Genomic DNA, 14,131 nt, shown 5'->3' with positions numbered 1-14,131 from the left:
CATCTATAAAATAAGCCCTTTTTCAATAAAAAGAATCATCATTTACACCTTCTAGTGGACGAGGTATTAATCTCGATTTGTATATTAAAGAAATTTTAAATAGCAGTCCTACAAGAAAACATTTTACAAACATATCTAAAGAAGAACTAAATTCTTTGCGTACCTAACAAGACGAAAGTATTGTTATTAAAAAGCTGATAAGTCTAGCACCATAGTAATAATGAATAAGGAGGATCATATTAAAGAAGTAGAGAGACAATTAAATGATAAAAAATATTATACAAAACTTTCCTATAATCCTCCTGAAGAAATTAAAAAAAAATGTCTTAATCAAATCTCTTGACACAATTGCTCCATATATGATGAACTAGATATCTTCCCAAATAAAATACGCACACCTCAGTTTTATATGTTTTCTAGAGGAAATTCAACGTTTTAAGTAATATTCCTTGCTAAATTCGGCAGTCCAAGTTTTTTTTTTTCTGTCGGAAGGTAAGTCTGAGGAACTCTGAGAAAATTGAAAGTAATTTCTCTCGTTAAATAAATCGTCCAAGGGACGTGGGTCGGAAAAAAAATCGAAAGCCCCGAACCAGAGGCTGCATAGAAAGAGACTGTCTCGAATAGGCACAAAGGTATTGACCCAATCGCATACACTATGTTCATTGATGTAACTTGGTAATTTTGTTGTTGAATTTATTCGTTTTAAATTCATACATCAATATTCAATGAGTGAGGAAGCAAGGAGTTGCATGCATTAATCTCGAATGTTATATGAATTTGTTATAATTTATATGAATTTGTTCGAATTACCTCGTTCATATGTAATATAAATCTTGTATTGTAGGAATTTCACGTATTACTATGTGAGAATCAGTTTAAATGAGATGTAGCATGCATGCTACGAACTGATTTTACTATGTCTATGTCAATGAATCGCTACTTAGCAAGTAACGTCCATGTCAATGAATCGCTACTTAGCAAGTAACGTAGTTAAGATGTGAAGTCCATTAATTCATTTGTGCAATAAAGTTGTGAATTCTCTTAACCGAGGAAAATCGGTGTGTGTCGACCGACATCGTCAGCTAGTAATTAATAGTGGGATGTAACAGTTTATCTCAGAGATCTAGTTATGTCATGTTCCCAGCTAGGTCGGGCTGCGAAATGCCTATAGCTTAGTTCTGTTCAATTGCGAGAAGACGATATCTGGCAAAATAAATAGGAATGTTGGATCCCAGGAGAAGAAACAAAAATCCCGACAAATATTAAAGGTACTGATTATATTTATTTGAAGGAAAAATAACTGCATACCTGTGCACCTCGTAATTGGAAAAATAACTCCATACCTGTGCACCTCGTAATTGGAAGAGACTGCAACTAAGTAACTAAGTTACGGCGGTTTAGGACTCGAAGAGGTTGGAGACTCGAAGAGGTTGGAGACTCGAAGAGGTTGGAGAGAGAGAGAGAGAGAGAGAGAGAGAGAGAGAGAGAGAGAGAGAGATTTACGGCAACGCTGATGTGTCAGAAATACGGCAACGCTCACCGATCCCCAACAGTGATTTGGAAAAGACCAGAAGCAACCAACTTTTGCTGACATGCCGGTAAAATTTGAGTTCGATCAGCCACTCGATCCCATGATGAAATTTGTTTTATCGGTATAACAGAACGGCTACTTGCATTTCGCATAAACTGTGTCATTCTATTTCTCAGAGAACATGTGTCATTCAAGTGTCATATTCAATTTTATGTGTTTATGTACTTGATTAAATTGTGATATTTCACATTTTGTTGTTCTATTCTATACCTTTGCTCAGATCTATGTTATTCTATCCACTATTTTCATATGTTATCTCATTAATTACTCAATGTGGGCAATAACACCGTGGTCGATCATCTCCTAGATAACGATTACCAAAGCACCATAACAGAGTGGGGTATTACACCATATTTTATGTCACCCCACGCCCTAACATAGATCATTTCTTCCAAATAAAATCAGAATGTTCCTTATATGTTCAAACCATTGATAAATAAAGCCAGAATGTGTATCACTCAACATGATATTGTATAATGGGCTTTTTATAGAAATTGTTGAGTATTTTTCATCATGTTTTTATTGAGATCCGGAATCCAATGATGCGGCATTTAATATAAATTCCTACCAAGTTCTGAATGTAGGAAGGCAACTGAAGTAATCTTTCTAAGTTCTTTTATATATCTTATGAATTTAATGTGAAAGTGTTCAATAAGCTGGGTGTTTTGAACACCCAAACTTCACACCCGTAAAGCAATAAAGACCAAATTGTGCGATTGAACAGTATGGCCTTTTTCTTGTTCAAAGTTGTGTTTAATAGCTTCTAAAATTAGTCACCTTTTGGGGGGAAAAATACAGATATATTTAAATTGATCACAAATAGAATTTCTATTTCTACCCAGTTTGGATTTAAACTGAGTATAATTACGGGATACAAATATTAATATATGTATACATATTTTTAATTGACATTTATTTTCCAAATTTTAGTGTACTCAAAGACTGTACTCACGGAGAAACACGAATGATTTCTTGAAAAGAGTCTGCATCAGTTCCGAACGTTACTGTCATCTGCATTAAGTAAAATCAACAGTTTCGAAAACATTGCGGTGTTCGAACCTTCTGTTTCTAGTGCAATTCGTGTACAATTATTCTCTTGCAGGAAACACACCAGGTCGTTCTGAAACAGTGAAAATTGTAACGGCTAGAGATTTTCACCATGCCTAACGCCACAAAGAATTATCAAAAAAAAAAACAAAAACAAAACAGATTGTTGTCCTGCAAACGTCCCATGTATCATTTTGCAGTGAGTTTTTCCAACGACCAGCCTCTCAAGCTGAGTTAAAAGCTTTGCTGAAATCAATAAAGGGGCACCGTAATTTTTTATTTTTGCATTTCAATGTTTCCGATACCACGTGTACATAACATTTGGGATCAGTTGTTGAGTACCCAGTGCAAAAAATTAAAACTTGATTTGAATATCATCATCATCATCATCACATTCGTCGTTGGTGTTGTCGTCATCACATTCTTCTTCCCTATTTTTCAGGCAACATGGCGAACTCAAAGGGGCAGTATCAGTGGTTACTTTCTGGCAGGAAGGGATATGGTGTGGTTCGCTGTAAGTTCTCGAACTCTTTTCGCTATTCAGTGTATACCCATCCATATTTAAACAAATTTATTTGCCGATAAATGTGTGGAGCAATGTATGTACCTCGAGATAAACGGATAGAAAGACAACAGTTCATGTCCTGCCTGGTACTTGTTGACAGATATGCTCTCACAAGTTTACGATGGCTAATACTCAAACGCAAGCACATAAAGAAATTAAATGTTGACATATATATATATATATATATATATATATATATATATATATATATATATATATATATATATATATATATATATATATATATATATATATATATATATATATATATATATATATATAAAATCCAGACAGAACAAAAAGTGCTATCCCTGGATTCTAAAGAAAAATGCTTGATAATGCTAGGCAGAATTCATATTTAATACAAATAATACTATCATACAGGTTATAGAAATTTTAATTGGTACTCTACAGAGATTCGAACCCAGGTCCACGGGTAATCGGCACCCATCGCCTTGCCTGCACACACGAGCCCACATTCCCTCACGAGTGCATAAACACCGATTACGTAGCATAATTTTTTGGTGATATGTGCTTGGTCGTGAGAGAATATGGGCTGGTGTGTAGGCAAGGTGATGTGTGCAGATGTAGTTTAGATATTTATCAAGAGGAAAAAAAACCCATTTTTCTTCGTACTGTTCAATAGTGATAGAAAGTGCTCGTGATATTAACTCTAATATTATTCCGGAACTATTATAAATTATTGAAAGAATTCTGTACAACGTCATCTTGACAACGTCACGGTTCTTGGAAGACCAGTTAATTTCCGGCATTGAAATTATGGGACTTTTCATTCGCTTAGAACTTTCATAGACCTTCATAAGGATTAAGTTGGATTCGCTTCATTGTGCTGTAATTTTCTCTCACATTTTTCATATATATATATATATATATATATATATATATATATATATATATATATATATATATATATATATATATATATATATATATATATATATATATAATCTTTCCCTAGGTCGGAGCATCTTTATTTTCCAGTAACATTGGAAGCGGGAGTTTTATAGGTTTGGCCGGCACAGGAGCGGCAAATGGAATTGCTGTTGCGAGTTATGAATTAAATGTACGTAATGACACACTTTTGTAAATGTTCAGAACAATTTATTGTCTTCTATTCAGCAAGGTTTTGTTACCATCTTTTGTTTCTATATAAATTTCCTATTTTTTTCCCTCATGGTACTAATTTTTATTGAGGTAAAATCAGTCAATCTGATATGTTAAGGATTTTCTATTTAGAATTATCTTTAACTGTATATACTTTTTAAAGATTAGGAACATTATTTTCCCTTTTTATAGCAGTACGCATTTTTACGTGTATTTAAAACGGTTTATCTTTCTACAGTATGCTTTTGCCATCCTTTATCTGTGCATGATTAGAGCTGAAACTTAAACCGATACTATAAAGTCCATAATCTGCTGATATACCGTTAAATCCTTTACATACAAAAAACATACATACATACATACATACATACATACATACATACATACATACATACATACATACATACATACATACATACATGCACGCATGCATGCATGCATGCATACATACATACATACATACATACATACACACATAAATACGTACATACATACATACATACATACATACATACGTACGTACGTACGTACGTACGTACATACATACTTACATACATACATACATACATACATACATACACACATAAATACATACATACATACATACATACATACATACATACATACATACGTACGTACGTACGTACATACATACATACTTACATACATACATACATACATACACACATAAATACATACATACATACATACATACATACATACATACATACATGCATGCATACACACACATACATACATACATACATACATACATACATACATTCATGCACGCACGCTCGCGCGCGCGCGCACACATACATACATACATACATGCATTCTCATGATGGTTAGAGATAAGAATTCAAATAAGGTCAAATAAATAGACGTTTTCATAACGGAATACAACAGCGTTTTGTTGAAGTAGTATTTATACAAATAGTTGGTCACAATACTCATTTCGATTAGTGTGATAATCTTCAACTGCGTATAGCCAATTCCAATCAAGTTTTGAGGTCATCGTCTGCCCAGAACTACAGTGTGGAGTTCATATATCCATTGATAGTTACAGAAACATGGGGCAATAGTGCTATGTTCATATGGTCTCTGATATTTATATTTGTCAAAGTCAAGAATATATATCCTACGTTACAACCTAAAAGGTTGAATATATATATGATTATTTTTGTTTGGCTTAGAAAATTTATTTAAAAGTAGGTAATCTTTTGATTATAAATACTGACATGTTTGAGTGAGTAAATATTTGTGGTGTACGTTTTGCACACATTAAAAATAGAACATAATTGTTTTAATTGTTTTGAACATCAACGTTTTTAGCAGCTACATCCAATCATTTCTAGAAAACCTTGATCAACAATAAAATATATTTTGTCCCATGCCGTCATACATGCTAGACTGCGGTGTGTGTGTTATTTCGCAGAACATATTCTTTCATGGGGTGTGCGTTTTGTGCAGCGGTATGAGAGAGAGAGAGAGAGAGAGAGAGAGAGAGAGAGAGAGAGAGAGAGAGAGAAATGAGGGGAGTGCTATCGCTGGATCCTACGGAAGTATGCTTAATACCGCCAACATATTAAAATAATTATCATAGAGGCTAGACAATCCTTAATACGGCACATCACCAAAGAATGTTGCTAAAAGGTCGCTGATATGTGTACGTGACTATGTATGAAATAGTGTTGAAACTTTGATGATTACGTTTTTATTTGTAGGGTTTGTTTTGTTTGCTGTTGCTGGCATGGCTATTCGTACCAGTCTATATAGCTAGCGGTGTAAGTAAACCTAACCTCCGTAACACTTCACTGATCTGAAATTTAATAAATATAGCATCGATCGAAATGTTTGCAACAAATTAAAACTTTTTAAAAATCCAATACATACTGTTTTTGGTTATAAAACATACAGTTATGATATCCAATGCATGCCCTTTGTTAAGAAATTTTAGACAGTGGTGCACAAGACAAATTATACGCTTTATGGTAGTTCAAAACAATTTATAAGTCTTGTATGGTAGATAATATATCCATTTCTTCTAGAGTTATCTCCTCTTAGTACTTAGTCATTTAATAGTGAAGAAGTCTTATGAAATCCCTTAAAAAACGTATCATGGTGTTTACATTAAAGAATTTCAATAACGTTTCTGCAATGAAAGTAAATAGTTTGATTTTGTTTAAATCTAGAAAGCAATGCAATCTCTTAAGTCTCCTATAAATGTCGTCACAACGAATACATAATTAATATTTTCCTTTTCCTTCTTGTCTTATATATTTATCCTAGGTTTATACGCTTCCCGAATATCTGAAGAAGAGATTTGGTGGTCAGAGATTACAAATTTACATGTCTGTACTGACGCTGTTTATCTGCGTTTTCACCAAAATTTCTGTAAGTGATTTTCTCACGTTGACATATAAGTACTTAAAAGTAGAAAGAATAATGAAATATTCGAAACGTATTAACACATTCAAGTTGCGTATGGACAACGGCTGATGGGAAGGAAATATTATCAGACAGCAGTTAATATTTGATGAGAGGACAACAATGGGTCGGATAGCTACAAATATGAAACAATATAATTAATAGAATAGTAAACAGACAGGTAAAATAAATGATTAAAGAGCAACAAGACGGTTTCATCGTTGATTGGAATCTGACAAACAAATTAGCGCAAATTTTGTATAGTTTACGTTATTTTGGTTACTGGTCTGTATACTTAGTACATTAGTTCTGTATTTAGCTATTTAATGTAGACGATGTCCGCTTCACATTGTTTATCCTATATTCTGACTATTTTGTACACCGTAAGTATCAGATTCGTGTGGGTATCTTCTCTAAGATTAATATATCAGTATATGATTGAACGTATTTGACGGTCTAAATTGTGTAACCTAATTCGTTTATTTAAATTTAAGTTTCTCCTTCGTTTACATTCCCCAATCACATTAACGTTTGGAATATAAGCCATACTACCTCTCTAATCCAGCCCTCCCCAAAACGAAAATTCGTCTTCCTGTATACAAGCTGTATAGACAAAGGGCAATAACTCTTGCCAATTCCCCATTTGCCTTATACAGGTGTCAGTTTCAGTGTTGACATTGAACTGGACAGACGTTTTTCACTTCGCCTCCCGAAAACCAGATGGATTTTGTGTTGTATTCATTCATCTATAGAGGACAATATTATTTTCAGACTTATTACATATTATTCTACAGGTAGTATACTTTTAGTTTGCACATTGCGACTATATTTATGTGAAAGGTCATCAAGAACATGGATTTGGTCTATGCATTCTCTGACCGCATGGTTCTCACGGTTACATTATAATAGAAGAATGTGTTTGTAGTGTTCGCTCACGCTGTAAATTCATTAACATTTTTGCAAAAAAACTAAAACAACAAACAATCAAGCCAGCGTGGATTCACATGATCCATTCATCGCTTGTACACGGTGTACATTGTCAGCTAATTTCAGCATGTGCGCTGATTGATCAGATACTACATGGCCGACAGAACTAAGGAAAAGTTAAAAAAAAACTAGGAGGGGGGAATCAAAGTCGTAGGTGTACTGATGTATTGAGTATCTATCCTAATACGGAGTCTGTGGCAAGTTTGGTAGGAGACGCCATTGGCACTTCCTCCTCCAACGAAGAAATGTCGAACGCTGACTACTACTACTTCTTGAGAATTGGAGAGGGCTGAGACTTGTCTTCCTCCACCGTCACTATCACTGGAGGTACAAGTGCGTCGTTTCGTACAACAGGCGACGGCAATGTTGATTAGTTCTGTCTACCTTTTTCCCGTTCTTCCGTCTTCTTCTGACCTAGTCTAGAATTTCAACACTAGTGGGGATGAAATTCAACCCAATTCTATGCCGCCTAGTGAGCGTAAGTCCTTCGCACGTCCAAGCCACCGTAAATCCGGGCAAAAGGGGGTTATCAATGAAATGAATGAACCGTACCGTATAGCCGTGTCTGTTTAATTTCTTATCGGGTCCGACCGTACCGTCTAGCCTTCCGGCCAGCGATTCCTATGGTTCATTGCTCGTATGGCTTCCATGGCATATATTACCACACCTCATCATTATTACACTCCGTGGAATGTTGGATTTATCTGGGATCTTATTGATAGATCTATCCATTCATCTAGCATTACTACTATACGAGTAATGCTGCCGTCTACAATACCGGCAGTACGACCGATTCCAGTACCGAGAGACTTTGATTTCGACCACTACATCATACAGATATGGCTAGTCATTTACTCATGGCTTATCCTCTAGAAATGTACCGTAACAGCCCAAAGATGACGGCCACGCCTCATCTATACCTCTGGGTTATACGGATATGGATTTTACTCACGGCAAGGATGACCCATACACTGAGTGTGAGGATAATCCTAATGATAGCTGACACTCATATCCCACCATGAGAGGATTGAATTTCGCTTTAAAGCGGCCATAAGGGAAATTCATCGAGAGTTGCATACTCAGAATGTCCACTACCGCCGTCATCTACAGGGTTAAGGTCTCAGTCGATATTGAGGTTGAGACAGTCAGCACCTCCTTTCGTCTTCTCCCGCATTCAGGGAAAACCAAATAAATTACCGAGACACTTTCTGCCAAGAGCAGCGAGCCAGGCAATACCAAAGTCTTTTTCTGAGAGTCAAATACTAGAGTCCTTAATATCCCGCTGATACAGAACTCATCTCGACGCCTTTTCTACAGATCTCCCAGCGTTAGACAAGAACTACTATAGGATGGATAAAATAGTTATACATACCACTTCGAAGCTCGTTTGCAACATGGTGGCCACGTATTCGCTGTTGGATTTGGCGTCGCTGCGATTTTTCGGCTGGTAGACAATCCTCACAATGAATATGCCGGGGAGTCAAAGGCTAGAATATCCAAGGTGATTAACCGGCAATGGCGAATGATTTGATGGCTTCCTCTAACCTGGATCTTGCGCGACGGGACGCATGCTTACGCTTTATCTCGCTCAAGACTCATCATGCACTGACCCTGCGAACCACTCGCTTCGTATCGTAAATTTGATGCCCACTCGGTTTGGATAAGATGGCTCGGCAGTCCCTATGACACAACCTGTTTTCGTTGCAAGAACAGGTTGCCATTAGTGGGCAACGAAAACGTCATCATAGGCCTCTCTCCTTATCTCATGTGGCTTTCAAACGGACCCGGTTCGTACGCTCAGACATTATCTGAACCGAACTGAGTCTATTCGTGGGTCTCGAGGACGCCTCTTTCGCCTTGTTAAACCTGGTCAAACGGGCATAACCCCTCAAGACTTCTAATTGTGGGTAATACATACGGTGTACTCTGACTTATCGCCAGAACAGAATGGCCACATTAACATCTCTGCTCACGAAATAAGAGCAATATCTGCAAGCATTGCCTTTGACAGTAATGTTTCTATGGAAGATTTTGTCGAGGCAGGTGTTTGGCATGCACAGTCAATCTTCTGGAGCTTTTATCTTAGAAATCTGGCTCCCCAGCAACACACTGTGGATCTGGTAGGCACAGTCTAAGTCACATAAGCGGCTACAGACTCAAATGACATCAACACAACCTTCGGACGAAGACCCTGCGCAGCTTTCGCTAGGTTCACCCGATAATTTTATGTGGTAAGAGGATTTTATTATTTCTTCTTTTCAGACGTAAAACACCTTGCCTCCGGTTGTGCTGCTCGCAATTAGGAGAGTAGGTTAACCTTTACATGGGGAATCCAATATTTCTCACTCAGGGGTTACCTGGGGTGTAGGTTGGATGCTCAACATTCCCTTTTCCTGTTACCTTTTCTTCTAACTTTAATATGATTTGGGAACGTAAATGAAAGAGAAAGCAATTTTGTTAGTAAATTACCTTTCTCCTAAAATATTTACCCGATCACATTTCTTTAGTGACTTCCGAGCTTCCCCGCAATGCGAGTCTTCCATTACAAGATATTCCGGTGAGTTTTAAACTGGCACCACCTATGGGTAACAAGGGGATGTAATGAACAAGAGTTATTGCCCATTATCTATGCATTATAGACTAAAAATGTTAATTTTAGTCTTTCGGAGTGCTGGATTTGGAAGGTAGTAGGGCTTATATTCCCAACATTAATGTGATCGGTAAGTATTCCAGCAGAAGCATAATTTATAAAAAAATGGATAGCCTTGGATTTATGCCTTTTATCTTTATACACGTACACCTATGTTTATCTGTTTAGGCTGATATCTATGCCGGGACAATCTTCATCCAACAAACCATAGGTTGGAACATGTATCTTGGGATTCTGCTGTTGCTTGCTATCACGTCCATCTACACCGTATCAGGTGAGCAAAACCATCTAATTTTTAAACCTTTCTGTTCGATTAAAGTAGACTTAACACTAAAAAATGCAATAGTAATACATGTTTTACTTGGAACATTGGTCTTGTAGTTTAGAATGTAGAATTCATAATACTTCTTTTCTAAGATAGTAGTGAATTACAATTCAGCAAATACATGAAGTTGATTGTTTTCTGTTGCAAAATTGTGATGCGTTCGGATCTCAGGAAGAGCAAGATGACGATCGGATATTATCAATAAAGATGATGATGATGATGATGATGATGATGATGATGATGATGATAATAATAATATCGATTTTCTTAACAGGTGGACTGAAGGCAGTGATATATACCGACACATTACAAACGGTGATAATGGTTGGAGGCGCATTGGTACTCATGGTCATAAGTAAGTAAATACACATTTATTTTAGATTATAACATTCATCCCATAATTCCCAAACTTTTATAAACATTACTGAGATATGTTAAATTGGTATGTAAAACAAAAGGCTAGTTGAGCCATTGGAATGATGGCTAATGTGACTTGAATATTACAAACAAGACAAAATACACGAAGATAATTACCTGAAGTTTCATTGTTCAGTTGTAAATTGCAAATGTAATGCTATTGTAGATATCGATTTATCTCAAGAATATTGGAATGTAATGGCATATCTAGGAGGAATCACAAAACCTAATTTCCGTTATGATTCACTGTTTTTGTACAATAAATCCGTAACAATAATTATACCTTCAATTCCTGTACATGAAGGATCCGAAGTCAAATTTAATGCCAAAATATTTTACCTTAAGTCGGTACTAAAATAAACCATATTAGCTCCAATGAGTTGTTCTGCCAAGAGTGAGAAACTGCATTCATAAAGGATAGGATTAAAACAAGACATGCCGACACTTAAAGCGTTTGAGAACTATAAAACAGCTAATTATCTGTAATTGTACTGCTGCATAAATCGTCTACACAAAATTTACATGCAAAAGATACAGAATGGAAGTAATAGCAAATTACATGAAATGAATAAGAGCTAGACTAATAACATATAAATAACATAACATATAAATAACATACTTAATAAAGGAATTGCATGAATTATACAGCTGTCACGCGAATAATAGCTATAAAAAAAGCAAGGAAAGAGACGAGGGACACAGCTAGGGCAAGCAAAGATAATTTACATAAAATCGCATCAAGGAAACTAAAATGTGCTAAACAACACTGCAAACGATACGGAGAAATGAATTACAAAACTTAACATTAAACAACACCAAGTCCCATTTACACGTATGGTACAGCGAAATGAATTATAAAACCTATACACAAAAAACACCGAGGCCCATTGACACTTATGGTACAACGAAATGAATTACATAACCCATAAACTAAACAACACCGAGGCCCACTGACACGTATGGTACAGCGAAATGAATTACATCACTTATGCACTAAACAATACCGAGGGCCATTGACACGCATGGTAAAACGAAATGAATTACAAAACCCATGCACTAAACAACATCAAGGCCCACTGACGAAGAAGGCATACTGCAGCTTTTAAAACCAAGAAAAGTATAATTCATGACAAAATTCAATTAGCACGGTATTCACTGTGATGCATGTGAGTATATACGCATTTATTAACGGCGCATCAGCATAACACTGGCTACCTGATGCCAAGTGAAAGCTTTGTAGCGATGATAAAGGCACAAACATCGCCCAGTCCTCAGAGTATTAGTAACAATGGGGTTTCTGGCACTGTAACCCTATTTTTACTCCAAACAGATGCAAAGTCGCCATTTTTATACCTCTATCGGGGACACCCCCGGCAGTACCTGGCCAAATGGAGATCCATCGTGGTGACTTATTTTTGGTCGCTTACGCGAAAGTATTTGTTTGGAGTAAAAATAGGGTTACTTCGCCAGAAACACCCATATTTAACTACTACTACTATACTCCTATCATAGCATAACTGATATCTTTTTATTTGATATTTTAAATTGTTAGATAAAACTGATTTATATTTCTTCACCTATTGTCAGTTTTTCAACTGTTGATATCAGAAATATTTCATCGTCTTGATGACAAAAACAAAGTTTTAGTTGTCCACTCACTAGTCTTCGAATTTCGAATAAATCTTTTGTCGCGATTCTGCAAAGCCTATATTTATATCAACAAAATACACTTTTGACCGTTCAAGTTCTATTGTTATTTTAGTGTATTTTTATTGTCTGAACGGATCGTGGAAGTTATTAAACCACGTTGATAGTTCTGATCTTAACTGATCGAGATATTTAAAATATTCTGATTCTTCAGATCGAATCAGTGAAAGTGTCAGCTTGACAAACTTACTAAAACATATTCCGTAAATTTCATTGTTTATTTCAACTTTCAACGGTTTACTGTCAAGTATTAGATTTTTAATATTGCGGCTGCTGCTATCTGTCACTGTCAACGTTTCAAACATTATTTATTACCTTTAGATGCATTTTCATACCCTATCATTAAGATAACTTTATAATAACAGTCTGAAAACAGTACATCAACAAAATTCCATCGTCGTGTTTGTTAATGACCAAGCGCTAAAGTACGTATTCCGTCTTCGCAATATCGTTTGTCATCAGGTTTTGACAGTCCGCGTTTCACAGTAACGTCAGTTTCTAGTTTGTGATGATTTGTTCGATCTCCATTGTTCGAACATGCCTATCATTTCCGTCAATCGCCAAAACCAAAAACATTTTCAACATATCCTCGCGGTAAACCTTTTGCTAGTTTTTAAATTTTTCGTTCACTAATTTCAAACAGTACATTGTAATTCGTAATCCAATAAAATGAGTTACTACAATAAAGTTTTTTTTCCATCTTTAATCTTTCCAATTACTTTTTTATTGATAATATCATGAAACCCACTGTCACGAGGATAATCTGACAAATCAAATAGTTCTCGATTGTCATAGATTTCTTGATAAAGAAACACATCTTACACTAACGAGTCAGTCGGTAAATAACATTTTGAAGCTGGGTCATTGACGTTTAACGAAATTGTAATAAAAATCATACATTAACACTTTTGATAGATTAAGTACGGCGGCACCGTCATAAATCGGCTTATTCAACCTCATATTTCTTTTTCTTCGTTGTACCGCAACAACGATTTCATTAAATATTTTCATGCTAACAAAATCATTGTCGGCAACTAGTTTATTTCGTTGGTCAATATCATTAACTATCTTGATGTTGACGTATTTTAACATTTTCCATAGTTTTCTCCAAAATCTGAATTGTTCGTTAGTTTAAAGAAATTGTTCTCAAATTCGGTAACAGCAGCTGCTCGTCGGATTGTATTTGAGCCTATATAACCCTTCATCCATGGTGATTGTTTGAAATTTAATACACAATGAAATTTCTGTAAAATCAAACCTGGATCTACTGCTTGTTTCAAGTTCTTG

General features: G+C 35.7%; 1 protein-coding gene across 2 annotated transcripts in view; it reads left to right on the top strand.

Annotated features, from left to right (window-relative positions):
• The window catches only part of LOC149801322 (sodium/glucose cotransporter 4-like), a 55,685-nt gene that overhangs the window by 14,381 nt on the left and 27,173 nt on the right, over positions 1 to 14,131 (top strand). For both annotated transcript variants that reach the window (XM_089955362.1, XM_089955363.1), the window contains exons 3-8: positions 3,081 to 3,152; positions 4,183 to 4,287; positions 6,056 to 6,115; positions 6,621 to 6,725; positions 10,564 to 10,669; positions 10,995 to 11,075. In XM_089955362.1, the coding sequence (XP_089811488.1) occupies positions 3,081 to 3,152; positions 4,183 to 4,287; positions 6,056 to 6,115; positions 6,621 to 6,725; positions 10,564 to 10,669; positions 10,995 to 11,075 (529 nt within the window). The remainder of the gene's footprint in view (positions 1 to 3,080; positions 3,153 to 4,182; positions 4,288 to 6,055; positions 6,116 to 6,620; positions 6,726 to 10,563; positions 10,670 to 10,994; positions 11,076 to 14,131) is intronic.

This window comes from Sinohyriopsis cumingii, chromosome 4, assembly GCF_028554795.1.
Source record: "Sinohyriopsis cumingii isolate HCF-2022 chromosome 4, ASM2855479v2, whole genome shotgun sequence".
Classification (NCBI taxonomy): Eukaryota; Metazoa; Mollusca; class Bivalvia; order Unionida; family Unionidae; genus Sinohyriopsis; species Sinohyriopsis cumingii.
This window is presented reverse-complemented; position numbering and strand designations above follow the sequence as displayed.